General features: G+C 35.1%; 1 protein-coding gene across 1 annotated transcript in view; it reads left to right on the forward strand.

Annotated features, from left to right (window-relative positions):
• Positions 1–2094: 2094 nt before the first annotated feature.
• LOC100619678 (T-cell receptor-associated transmembrane adapter 1) overlaps positions 2095–14445 on the forward strand; it is a 78896-nt gene continuing 66545 nt past the window's right edge. Inside the window, exon 1 of the mRNA XM_007493640.3 lies at positions 2095–2292. Within this exon, the coding sequence (XP_007493702.1) occupies positions 2286–2292 (7 nt within the window). The 5' untranslated portion in view covers positions 2095–2285. The remainder of the gene's footprint in view (positions 2293–14445) is intronic.

Below are 14445 nucleotides of genomic sequence, written 5' to 3' on the forward strand. Positions count from 1 at the left end.
GTCATAACACAGTAGTTAGAATGTCACTGGAAATGAATGAGCAGTTCTCAAAAGATGAAAAATAAGCTATCAATAACATGGAAAACTCATCAGATTATCAATAATTATAGAAATTTAAATTAAAAGAACTTCAAGATTCATATACTATATTTTTGACAAAGATAAAAATAACAATTATTAGAGGGAATATGGCAGGACAGGCATACTAATATGCTGCTAATGTAGCTGTGAACTGGTATAGCCATTCTGGAAAGCCATTTGGAACTATGATTCTGTGATAAATACTGAGATCCCAAAGAATAGTAAAAACTTCCCTCCCTATAGAAGCTCAATTTCTATAACAAAGATGAACTAAAAAAAAAAAGAAAATGCAAATCACTGAACTCTTCAAAGGACCATATAAAAGGCCAAGTTAGAAGACACAGAACTGAACGCCAGAGAAAATTCTTAATTTACCAGAAAAGGAAAGAAGAGAAATCTTGTAAAAGAGAAAGAAGTTAGAAGGAAAACTGGACAACTCTCCCATTAAGGAAACCAAGCTTAGCAAATAAGTCAAAGAGGAGAAAAAGAACCTCAATGTCAAAGGAAAAAGAGGAGTTCAAAAGATTGAGAATCACAAAAATTTGCTTACTGGATTTTGCTAGAATCTTGTAGACCTTGGTTTATAGAAAAATAATTCTGCTGTTACACAGAAATCTGAATGGGTCTTCTTCCACATAGTAGACCTCCAATTAGATGGCTTTTACATCCCATTCTAAGTCTTCCCATTTCTATCAATTTATCCTCTAATGGGATATAACCATTCTTGTAATAATTTTTTCATAGAGATGTTGTGAAGGTCAAATGAATAAAATATGTAAAGCTCTGTAAATATCAATTATTATTGCTCAAGTAATTTAGGACTAGAAGGAACCTTTTATAGATATAACTGACATTGACTCAAGAGTGCTATTCTATGGTCCATCACCCTAATAGAGAGGAGGATTTGGAGGGATTAAGTGAAAATGAGAGTTTTCAAAGATGGGCTGAATGAACACGAGAGGCTGAGATAATGCCACTTGGCTATTGGCACCTGGGCATCCTTCCTCTACAGGTGCTTCAATAAGGCTAAGAAATCTAGGTCATTTATGTTTTTTAGAAAGAAATCCCCACTCTTCACACTTGCAGGTGGCTCAGTGTACAGAGAGCCAGTCCTAGAGACAGGAGATCCTAGGCTCAAATCTGGCTGTGTGACCCTGGGCAAGTCATTTAACCCCCATTGCCTAACTCTTCATCTGCCTTGGAACCAATGCGTAGTAGGGATTCCAAGATGGAAGCTAGGGGTTTAAAAACAAACAAACAAACAAAAATGGTGGCTTGTTATTATTATCAGGGATATAAAATTATGACTTGAGCAACTAGGTGGCAAAGTGGATAGTGGATTGGGCTTTGAGTCAGAAACACTCAACTTCATGAATTCAAATCAGGCCTCCTTTCTAGCTGTGTGACTCTGGTTTAATCTTTTAATTCTGTTGGATTTAGTTCATCATTTGCAAAATGAACTGGAGGAGGAAATGGTAAACCACCTAAGAATCTGTGCCAAGGAATCCCCAAAAGTGGGGTGACAAAAGAGTCGGTCATGACTGAAAATGACTGAACAACAACAAAAATATGACTTGGGTTCGTCCTTGGCCTTTAGCATTTTTGTCTTTGCTTCATTTTCTGGAAACTCCTATTTGATAAGGGACATTTTTGGTATTTCTCATTGCCTGCTCTGTGCAAGGAGAAGAATCTCTGAGAAGAAGAATCCAACTATCCTTAGAGTGATTCCCATTCTGGGCAGGAAAAAGAAACTCAAGGAAGAATTCAACTCCCCATAGAGTGACCTGAAGAAATGTTGATGGATCAGCCCAACCAGATTCCTCGTAGGGTAGCTTGCATCTTAGTTGGATGATGTCTTTCCTTGTTAGATTCATGTTATTGAAGATCAAACGCCAAATAGAGAGAGACCCGTGGAGTTTTCTTCTCCTGTTACAAAACATGAGAGGGGCCCAGCAGCATGTGTTTCAGCTGAAGAAGCCTCTATCACCACATTTCCTGTTTGCAACCGAACCAAGTGCACACAAAAGATTTTAAGAAACAGGCAAGAAAACTTGAGTTGCAGATGAAGAACAGGCACATTGCCATGTTATTTCTAGTGCTGGGGAGCAGGATCATTTAGCAGAAAGCTATTGGCAGGCATTTATTTCTTTGAACTGTTGACATTTTACTTATGGGGGTAAACAAACCTGTCTGAGAAAACAAGGATGTCAGGTAAGTGATGCTTTAACATCTATTTCCTTATTTGTGTAGATGGAAAAAAAAATTAATGCATTTAACAGACTAGGAAGAATTCAAGCTTTTAAAGAATGAATCATGATGTTGAATCTGAATTTATTGCTGCAAGTGATGAAAAATTGGGAAGGAAAATTGATGGAATTGCAAAAGGGATTGAGGGTTCTACTGCGATCATTAACTACCGGGAAGGCAAAGGTATTGATGGCCTTGCTGTAGCTGTAGCATCAAGCTTCTTCTTGGTTCTCAATTGGTGTTCTAGGATGATGTTATAACATTGATTTTGTCTTAAAGATATGATCCATGGTTCAGGTAGGTAGCACAGGGGATAGAGAGCCATGCTTGGAGATGGGAGGACCTGGGTTCAAATATGAACCCAAATACTTCCTAGCTGTATGACTCTGGGTAAGTCATTTAACCCCATTCGTCTAGCCCTGGTGCTTCTGCCTCAGAGTTGTTACTAACACAGAAATTTAGTGTTTAAAAAATATGATTCGTTCCCTGAGCTGCTTCTTGTTGACTGTGATTTTTTCCTTTTGAAATAGTAATTGTAACTTGTGATCAATGAACCTTGATCTAATCCATAGCTGATTAAGCAAAAGAGTTTTCCTAAGGGGTCGGTTCAATCTCTAGGAAAGTTTTGCTGGCTTTGCTCAAGTCTACCCGTCTATTTGGTGAATTATTTCCAAGGGTTGTAGCTACTGAGTTCATTTTATGCCTCTCATTTACAGTAAGGGATATATCTTTCTTTCCTAATTTGCAAAGGCAGAATTCTAAATCAGTTGTTTTAAAATTACAACTCACACTGGAAACATAAACTGGGAGATGATTTTCTCTGTTCTGGGTCAGCATGAATGAAAAGTAGCTCTAAAAGAATGTTGTTACTCAATGGAAACTAATTCAATTGTCTCTCTTTGTGGCATTAAAGCTGGATCAGCAGAGAAAGATTATCAATACTTCAGTGTCTATAGATACTAATCATAGAGTCATAGATTTTGAAATCAAAGGAACCTTAGAATATCACGTAATTCTATTCACCTATACCGGTGAAGAAACAGACTTAACAAGGTTAAATGGCAGGACTAGATCTCATTTTTTTCTAAATCCTTACCTGCTATCTTAGAATCAATACTGTGTATTGGTTCCAAGGCAGAAGAGTGGTAAGGGCTAGGCAATGGGGGTCAAGTGACTTGGCCAGGGTCACACATCTAGGAAGTGTCTGAGGCCAGATTTGAACCTAGGACCTCCCATTTCCAAGGCTGGTTCTCAATCCTCTGAGATACCTAATTTTCCCCCAAACCCATGTCTTTTGACACCAAGTCCATGACGCGTTCCACCATGTCTCTCTGCAACTCCTAATAATGGTGATCCCAATTCAACTCAACTTCTTATTAAATGCCCTTCATGTAAAGAAGACTATTATGCTAAGAGAAGTATAATGATCAATAGAATAGCATGTCTGCCTTTTTGGGGCTTACTATTTGACATCTACACAGACAACTACAATATAAAATAGAACATGATAAGAAATATTGGAATCAGTGAACACGCATTCTTACTACATGCTAGGGCACTGTGCTAAGTGATGGGGATGCAAAAAGAAAAGTAAAAAAAAAGTAATCCTCATAGTATATGAGGTCTAAGGGAAAAACATGTTCAACTTGAGGTTGGAGGAAAAGGATCCTTTAGGCATGGAGTGTCATTTTCCCTCTAAAAATTGATGTGCTTATGTTTGGGAGAGAATAAGAAAATATGATCTCTCATCCTGTTTGACAGCAACCTTACTTTAGTGCTCAGATGAAGATGTTTAAAAAAAATTAAGAGTATTTAGGGAGATGGAAGTGCAAGTATTTCTCTTCTATCACACTAGAGTTCTCTGTTGGTTTCTTTAACTTGATGTGAAGGTGACGAAGGGGTCTCAAAAGTTAATCTTTCTGTATGCAAGCTCTGTGAGTTCACATTGAGCCAAAAAGACTCGGAGGATAGGGCTGGGATGTATGTCTGGTCTCCAACAATTAGGATAGATAAGTTTTAGAGTGTCTCTATCAGAATTCATGTCACCAGAGGCAGCTAGTTAGCACAGTAGATAGAACACCAGCCCTGGAGTTTGGAGGACCTGGGTTCAAATCTGAACTCAGATGCTTTCTAACTCTGTCACTTAACTCTGGTTGTCTAGCCCTTGTCACTCCTCTGTCTTAGAATTGATAGTAAGACAGAAGACAAGAGTTAATTAAAAAAAAAGAATTTATTTTTAACTTATGAAGAGTATAAGAGGTACAAAGGAATAAAAGTCTTAACCCACTAAAGTTAGTAAAAATAAGCAAAATACTCTTCCAACTCAAGGATCTATAGTTAATGCCCCATTATTAATGTGGCTTAAATTACTAATTCCTACTGTTTTTCTAGAGACAAAAATCAATGTTATCTGAATTATATAATCAAAACAAATACTTCAAGGCCACGAATAATTTAGGTGCCATTAAAGTTTAAAAGATGATTCACAAATTACCAGGGACTAGATTTATGATTCCATTGGTATAAGGAACTACCAGGTATGGAAACTCCCTTTACTTCTAATGTTGAGAAGTTAAGTTACTTGCTTAGAGTCCCACCACCTTTAAATCCAATCTTTATGACTCTGAGACTAGTGGTATATATATATACATACATATATATGTATGTATGTATGTATATGTATTTAAACATATGCATATTTAAATATTAAAGCACTTAATTTTATTTACTTTTTGGACTTTTATTCTATTTATAAAAAACAAACAAGCATTTATTTTCTTTCCCTTCATCTCCCCTTCTTCCTCAATTAAAAAAACAAAATTTTTGTAACAAATATGCAGAGTTAAGCTAAACAAATTCCTGAATTGGTCATGCCAAAAAACCACATCTAATTCTGCCCTTTGACCTTATCGCTTCTTTATCAGAAGGCAGATTGTATATTTCATCATTAATCCTCTAGAATTATAGTTGGTCACTTCATTAAAGCTCTTAAACTGCTCAAAGTTCTCTTTGACAATGTTGTTGCTATTATGTAACTTGTTCTCATTCTGCTCTCTTCTTTCCACATCCAAAAAAAAGGTAGAAGTTTTTCTAGATTTCTCTGTAACTGATCTTTTCATTACTTTTACAATGCAATAATATTCCATCAATTCCATATATCATAATTTGTTCAATAATTTCTCTATTGAAGGGGAATCCCCTAGTTTCCAGTTATTTGCCGCTACAGAAAAAAACTAGTATAAATTGTTTTGTATATGTGGGCTTTTCCTAAATTTAAAAAAATTAAAAAATTTTTTATTTAAAAAACCCTTACCTTCTGCATTAGAATCAATACTATGTATTGGTTCCAAGGCAGAATAGTGGTAAGGGCTAGGCAATGCAGATTCAGTGACTTGCCCAAGGTCACACAGAAAGTATCTGAGGCCAGATTTGAACCCAGGACCTCCCCATCTCTAGATTTGGCTCTCAATCTACTGAGCTGCCCAGCAGTCTCCCAGATTTTCCTACTTAAAAAATTTGTCCTTGTAAAATTAGATATTCCTATAATTTTCTCAGTATAATTTCAGACATTTGTGAGTTAAGCTGTGGTGACAGAGGAGTAAATAACTCCTAATTTATTTAAGAGGGCATAGAAACTGCTTAGACTAAAACAACGAATTACGAATGCCATTCAGAATTCAGGGTTGCCAAATTGGACACTTTTGCAAACCTTAAAATGCTATATGCTAACGTATTATTAATGAAGATTATTCCAGTCACTGAGACCCTGAGGAGAAAGGAAACTAACATCTAAGCTAGCTTCAATGCAAATAAAGAGGGACAACTTTCATCCTAAAATTTCAAAGACGTCTGAGAATTGCGAAAACATTTTGATCTAAATGTGAGTTTTGATGCTTTCTTGGCTACTTTCCCCCTAATAGTCCAAGCTATTTTTCTCCCGTTAGCACGTTCGCCTCCTTCAGATATATTGAAAATAGATCTTTCAATGCCTTCACGATTCTTTCACCTTAAGTACAGACATTCTTTGAATATACTTGTTATGATCCAATTTCTTTACCTATCTCTGTTCTCTGAAGGAACATTTCTACCTCCTATCAGCACAACTGGGCAATGAGATTGGATGCCAATATCCTTGATGAGGAAAGGAATTTGTTATAGAAATCCTCAAAGATCTTTTCAGTCATTTGTTTCTCTTCTTCACATTTCTTGTTTAAATTAATGCAGAAAGACCTTAGTAAGTTGGGTCCCTTTCCAAATTTTTTTTTAAATGGATTTTAGTTTTTGTTGTTTCTTTCTGTTTTATGAGATAATATTACTCACAACTGTTACATGCAAGTTTATATGCTAAATTAGTGTCATCATAGCTCTCTTGCCAACTGAGTCAAGCTTTGGCTGAGTAAGGCGGTTTATAATTTATTTTATTCTCCTTGTTGTGGAAATTGATTCATATAGGTTAACCATCTATGAAAATGCTGCAAATGAGTGTAATGTCTTTCCCTCTATCCATAGCCCAATTGCAAAGTTCTTCAATGACCTCAAAATTTCCCCTGATACAAAGGCCCATTTAAAAATGCTGATAGTCTAGTGGTAACTATGAGACATGAAAGATTATAGTCCCCAAAGAACTGAAAATTAGTATTATCCATAAGGCATAGACTGTGATAAATAAGGAATTACAAAGGATAATTGGAATTTAACTGGAATAATTGGAATAATAAAAGGAGAATAAAATAAATAATAATAATAATAATAAATAATAATAATTGGAATAATAAGAGGATAATTAGAATTTAATTTAATAATTAATTATTAAAAATGTGACAGGCATGGAGATGGGAGGTCCTGGGTTCAAATTTGGCTTCAGATACCTCCTAGCTGTGTGACCCTGGGCAAATCACTTAACTCCCATTGCCTAGCTCTTACCACTCTTCTACATTGGAATCAGTAAGCCATATTGATTCTAAGTTGGAAAATAAGGGCTTAACAAATTCAGGAAACAAAAGGACTGGTATCATGTTGAAAGCAAAGTAGAACTGATGGATGGTATTTGTACTTAACCAATATCTTTACACTGTCAGGAGAAAGCAAGGAAGACACCCATTGTTTTGGGGGGACCTCGTATGGTGAATTTATGGGAGATAAGAATTGCACAGAGGGGACTGGCACAAATAAACATTTCCTCTAATGGTCTGTATCATCAGAAGAAATGTCTGCATTGATGAAATCACAGACCAATTTTGGTAGCCGAATGGGTTTTTAAGATCACCAATTCAAATTCAGAGATTGCTTTAGACTAGGAAAGAAGACTGGTTGTGACTTGGAGAATATTATTAAAGTGACTAAGTTATAGTGCATGAATATCTCTCTGATGCTATATAATTCTTCATCTTTGTTACCAACAAATTCCTTAGTAAAAGTGTTGCTCAGTCATTGAGTGAATATACGATGCAGGGAAGCTGTGTTTACAAACTAGCTGATGAGAGAACTAGCCATAATTAAGAGTTTACAGAGTTTTCTCCATGTACAGATAGTCACTTCTTTTTGTGCCCCTTCCCATTCTTTAGTGTTTAGTGCATTGCTCTGCACATACAATTGGTACTTATATAAACCCTCTGGGGCTTCACTGCCTTATCACTGAGGACTGAGAAGGTCATGTATATGCATATAAGAAAATAGGCTACTTAATTTTTCATAAAGACAATTTTATTTAGTACGGAAGAGGTAAAGGGAAGGGAAGGAGCATTTATATAGTGCCTACTTCATGCCAGGTGTTCTGTTAAGCCCAACTGTTGGAGGAAGTCCCTGCCAGATGGGTTTAGCATTCAGTAGTCAGCCTTTTTTAAACCCTCACATTCTGCCTTAGAATTGATACAAGTATAGGTTTCAAGGTAGAAGAACAGTAAGGGCTAGGCAACTGGAGTGAAGTCACTTGCCCAGGGTCACCTAGCTAGGAAGTGTCTGAGGTCACATTTGAAAGCAGGTCTGGCTCAATCCACTGTGCTACCTACCTGCCCCTAGCCCTTGGTTTTTACTAATATATTCTTGGCACCATACTCCCCCACATTAGGTGTAGCTATTGACAACTTATCCTACCCTAGAAGTCTAGTTTATGCCTAGCGAGAGGACCACAAGGGGGTCCTGGTTGGATTAGAGAGTGTAAGCTGGTTCTTTGGATAATCATTGAGAATGATCATGCTGCCAATAGATGGGGATAATGCTTCAATCACACTTTATTTGGTATAGTCACTATAGAGACAGATGGCATAGGTAAAGGAAAAAGGGGCACTCCCGGAACATGGATGAGTTGTCCTTGAAATGCAGGATTTGGAGGACCCATTTTTATTGGGTTCTAGTATGGGGGTAGCAGACTAAATCTAGGGTAGCCTCAGTACATCAACGCTACCTTAGGGTTGTCTTATTAATAATTGATTTTTTGGTTTTGCTGCATATATATGATGCATATCTTGCAGCTGTAGTCCAGGGATGATTTGCTGGGACTTAGTTGACTTTCCCTAATTTAGTATGCAATCTTTTGAGATTTGGCCATCATTAACTTAGAATATAGTTTTAATGAGAGATTTTCATGTTCCTCTGAAGCATTCTTAGTTCCTGTTTCCTATTATTATTATTATTATCATCATCTTATTCTAGTTACATATCTTTTTACTTTACTAGTTGGTGGGTAGTCATAGGGATCATTACAAAATATATTTTTAACACAAGACCTGCTAAGAGTTTTACAATATCTCATTTGATCATGACATTTTTAGAATGATAAAGTGGTTAGATGTTTATAACAATATAGTCAGATAAATTAGTGAGATCCTTAATTTCTGATTCTTTTTTAAAACTAAATTTTGTTTTTTGATTAACAAAAACCATCTCTCCTCCTCCTTTCAAACCCTCTTCTAATTGAGAATGAAAGAAAAACTCCCTATTATAAACATGTATAGTCAAGCAAAATGAATTTCAACATTGATCATGTCTAAAAAACTCCAAACCATATCTCATTCTACACTCTGAGTCTTTCAACCCTATCAGGAAGAAGGCAGTGCCTTTCATTATTAATCTTCCAGAATTGTAGTTTGTCATTAAACTGATCTGATTTCCTAGTTTTTAAAAAGTTTTTTTCGTCTTTGAATTATTGTTGTCATTATATAAATCATTCACTTGGTTCTGTTCACTTAACAGTGCATCCATTAGTGCAAGTCCTTCCAGGTTTCTCTGAAACTATCTCTTTGATAATTTGTTATAGCTTAATAGTATCCTATCATATTTATTTATTGTAGCATGTTCAGTTTTTCTGCAATTGATGAAACACTTCCTCAGAATACAACTCTTTGCCACCTCAAGAAGAACTATAAATGTTTTTGAATAATCAGAGTTTTTTTTCCTTAAGTATAATTTGACCTGTACCCTACCTGCTTTCTAATCCCTCCTCTCTTCTTCCCTTTTCATCTTACAGTGAAATGAAATTTGTTTCTGTACCCAACTGTATCTCTAAGTGTGTGTGTGTGTGTGTGTGTGTGTATTCTTTCCTACTTTGATCAGTTCAGATGAGAGTGAGGTTCAAATGTCAGTTACTCTTCCCCACCCCTTTTTTCTTATATTAGATAATTTTCACCAACCTTTCTTTTCCTTCCTCTGCTGCCATTAGTATGTTTCTCTTTGCTTCCCTTTCCATTAAAAAAAAGATTTGTCAAGGCATAAAAGAACTGATCCTGGCCTTCTAACTAGATCCCTTATAAGATCTCTGATATTAGGGTTCATAGGAGACACATCTCCCTGTATTAGAATATGAGAATTTTATCTTTATTTAGTCCAATATCATTATTTGTTTGTATTTACCTTTTTATGTTTCTACTAAATACTCTGTTTTAACTTAAAAAATTCTACCAGTTCTGACCTTTTCATAAGGAACATGTTAAAGATCTCTATTTCATTCAAGAATTCTTTTTCCCCCTTGTAAGATTATATTCAGTTTTGCTGGCTAAATTATTCTTGACAATTAGCCTAAATTCTTTGTCTTCTGGAATGTCATATTCCAAGCTCTCCATTCCTTTAAGTGGTGGTTGCTAAGTTGTGTGTGATTCCAACTATGGATACTTAGTATTTGAATTATTACTTTCTGGCTGTTTGCAATATTTGTTTTTTTGACTTGGAAGCTCTGCATTTTGGTAATAATGTTTCTGAGAGTTCATTTTGGGGTTTCTTTCAAAAATGGCTAGTGGGTTCTATCTATTTCTCCTTTGCCCTGTTGTAATAAGAGATACAGGCAATTTTCTTTTAAGTTTTATTCAAAATGGGGAGCATCTAAGTGGGAGGTCCTGGGTTCAAAACTGACAACACATACTTACTACATCTGTGACATGGGCAAGTCACCTAACCATCATTGCCTAGCCCTTATTGCTTCTTTACCTTGGAACAAATACATAGTATTAATTCCAAATGGAAAGTAAGGGTTAAAAATAATTATTGAAAATGAAATCTATCCTCTTTTCTTTGGTCATGGCTTTCAGATAGTCCAATGACTCAATTTTTTTCTTTCTCAATCTGTTTTTCTAGTGATTTTTGCTAGGAGATAGCTTACATATTTTTTTTTTAGTCTTTTGACTTTGTTTTATCATTTCTTCTTGTCTCATGGAGGCATTGTGGAGTATGTTGCATAAGTAAGGTTTGAATTTTATTGCTTTCATTTCTTTTTCAATATTTTTTCTTCTGGCACTCTCATTTAATTTATTGAAAAAAAAATAAAATCTCCAAAACCATTTTTAAACCATTGCTTAACTCTTCCTGGAATTCTGAGTTTGTCATCTAGCTGTGTTTTTTCTTTGAGGCTTTGATTTCAGATTTTTTAAGTTATTTTTTTCTTCTAGATTTATTGTATCTTAATGTTTCTGTCATTGTAACCATTTTGGGGGGTTTGATGATTTTTTTGTTTGTTCTTTCCAGCCTCTTTTCCAAATTGGGATTTTATATGAGGGCCAGCTTTGCTCATCTCTGAAGAGATCTGAGCCGGTCCTGTTGTTAACTTTCTCAGGTACTGAGTGTTGTGTTGTTCCAGGCTTTTAAGGAAAGTTCACATTGGGAATTTGAAAACTTTGAGTGCTCTGATGTCCTGATGTCTGATGCAGGACAAGATTAATTGAGGCTTTTCTGGTCTGTACTTTACAAGTTCATGGATTGATTCCTGAGCAATAGTGTACATAGACACCATCAGTCACCTGGAATGGATGTGGTGTACTGGTTCAGAGTGACAGAACTGCATCCTTTCTTTTGGTCTAGAATTCTTTACCTTGTATATCTTTGCAGGTTTTAGATTGGGCTAGAAACTGGAACTGATGCCACCCTCAACTTCTGGAACTGGAACCAGGAGGCTCATAAAATCCAAACATGAATATGAAATCAAAATGGGTCTTCAATTACTGATGCTTTTATGGAAGTTAGAAACCAGTTAATTAAATCAACAACAATTAGCTCCTTACAGCGAAGGCTAAACAGATTTACTAGAAGTTGGGTAGCAAAGTTAATAGAAGGCCAGTCTAAAAAGACTTGTATAAAAATATTTATAGATATGTTCTTTGTGGTGGCAAAAAACTGGAAAATGAGGGAATGCCCTTCGATTGGGGAATGGTTGAACAAATTGTGGCATATGTTGGTGATGGAATACTATTGTGCTCAAAGGAATAATAAAGTGGAGGAATTCCATGTGAAATTGATGCAGAGTGAGAAGAGCAGAACCAGCAGAACATTATACACAGAGACTGATACACTGTGGTACAATCAAATGTAATGGACTTCTCTACTAGCAGCAATGCAATGATCCAGAACAATTCTGAGAGACTTAGGAGAAAGAACGCTATCCACACCCAGAGAAAGAACTGTGGGAGCAGAAACACAAAAAAAACATAGGGTTTTGAAGTTAAATGATCATTTTACTTCAAATATGAATAACATGGAAATAGGTTTTGAACAATGATAGATATAAACCCCAGTGGAATTTGTTGTCAGCTCAGGGGCTGGGAGAGAAGAATCATGTAACCATGGAAAAATATTCTAAATAAATAAATAAATTTAAATTAAAGAATAGAAGGTCAGTCTTTGGATCAGAAAGACCCAGGCTTAACTCCTCCCTCTGATGCATACTCTAGGTATGACAATGGTCAAGTTATTAAAATATCTCAATGCTCCAGATAATTCCTTAAGATTTTAAGTTACATACAAGATAAAGATCCTACCTGTATTAGAGAAGGTTTTCACAGTAGGAGTTTCATGAAATGATGATATCAGTCGACATTTGGTCTATAACTACATAAAATACTGATTCATTATACTAGTCTGTACCTACTATATATTGTTGATTTGTCTCTGTAGACATTCATACATATATTCATTAAATAATACCATGCTATCTCTGGAGAAGGCTCAGCAGTCTATACAAGGATCTTTCACATTAATGTCTTCAGCTTGAGAATTTAAATATTTAACTCTACACTCTTCAGTTAAATAGATCATTATTTCTCATTTCTTTAGGTTGGAGAGATACGTCATTGGAAATTTAAGGAAGCATATCATTCACTGATTCTATTCAAGCATAAATTTAGGTAATAGCATTAGAAAGGCAATTACCTTCATAGGAACTATTTATAAATGTATCAGTGAGTAAATAATGTTGCCACGGGGTTTTATAACCTTAAGGGGAGGTTTAAAATTGGCCAGAGTATTTTGTTATGGAATATATTTGTAGACAAAACTCTGAGATACTATATTACTCTTTTCCCATTGAAAAATTATATAGTAATACTTGTCAAAAATCCTGAAAAATAAAGGGTTCAAAGAGGAATCATTGAAAACTTTAACTAGAAGGAAACTTGAAAGGTGATGGCAGTAGTAATAGTAATAGTACTAGTAGTAGTAGTAGTAATATTTTGTCTCTTCCATTTGCTACTCTATTCCGAATTCTTTGCATCTACTTAAATGACTAATGTTCCTTCTTTTATTTAGCTATTTTTTCTGTAACTAGTTAAGCAAATACTAAAAATTCTTCCTTTTATTCCTCCCTTCCAACTATATTCATTTAATAACTTTATTGTATTGTGCCCCTTTCCAAGAAGTGTTCCTTTGCTTGGTACTCCTCACTATTTCTCTTTTCTTTTATTCTTTCATTCCCATGCTTTCATCCAATTTTTTAAAAAAAAAGACCCACTTATTTTAGCCAGCTTCATGATAGGTTGCTAAACAGCAACGATGATGGCAATATTAACTTTTACATAACACTTTAAGATTTGCAAAGTGTTTTGAAAAACTTTGTAACAAGAACAATGATAGGATAGCAACTTGTTCTAATATAGTTTTTTTATCCAAGTTCCTTTAAACATAAAAATAAAAATACAATACTAAGTTCCATTTAAATAGTGCTCTCTATGATTATAAAGCGCTTTCATTTTATTTCAATATATATATCTAAAGTGATATTCTTTAGGTTTTTAAGCTACTGTACATTGATTATATTGAATGATTTCATTTTGTCTACCCCTCTGCCTTTGGATTACGTGACATCTGAATAATGTCAGACAAGTGAGAGGCCATGTTTTTTTAAAGACCTCTTGAGAAGGCATTTGAACAGTATCTAGAGGAATATTTATGTTACATTAAACATGTTTCCCCAGTCTCAAAGGAATATACAAAATGGCCCCAATTCTACTGCGGTGTTGATGACATGCTTTACAACGATGGTTAGGATGTTATCTGAAGCCTTCCATGTAAATGCAGCATTAGAGTACCAAGCTTATTGTTTCTTTGTGACTAAGAGCAAAATTATTTTCTAGAGGGAGTTAATGGACTAAGACAATTATTTCAAAGCTCCATTTCATTTGAAAAGGGGAAAGAACACTTCTATTTGACAGTATAATAGGGAAAATTATATCATCACCAGTGTTGGTTGTAATTTCTATAAAAATTTGGATTTTCAGGTTACTTAATTGAAAAATATGGAAATTACATTAAATTAAGTGTAATAAGGTAGGTCATGAGACTGGTGGCCTTTTGTTAAAAAATGAGACCTCTCAAATGTGACTATTATTTCTCTGCTTTCCAATATGGTTCTCAGTTTTGAGG

The sequence above is a fragment of the Monodelphis domestica genome, chromosome 4, assembly GCF_027887165.1.
Source record: "Monodelphis domestica isolate mMonDom1 chromosome 4, mMonDom1.pri, whole genome shotgun sequence".
Taxonomy (NCBI): Eukaryota; Metazoa; Chordata; class Mammalia; order Didelphimorphia; family Didelphidae; genus Monodelphis; species Monodelphis domestica.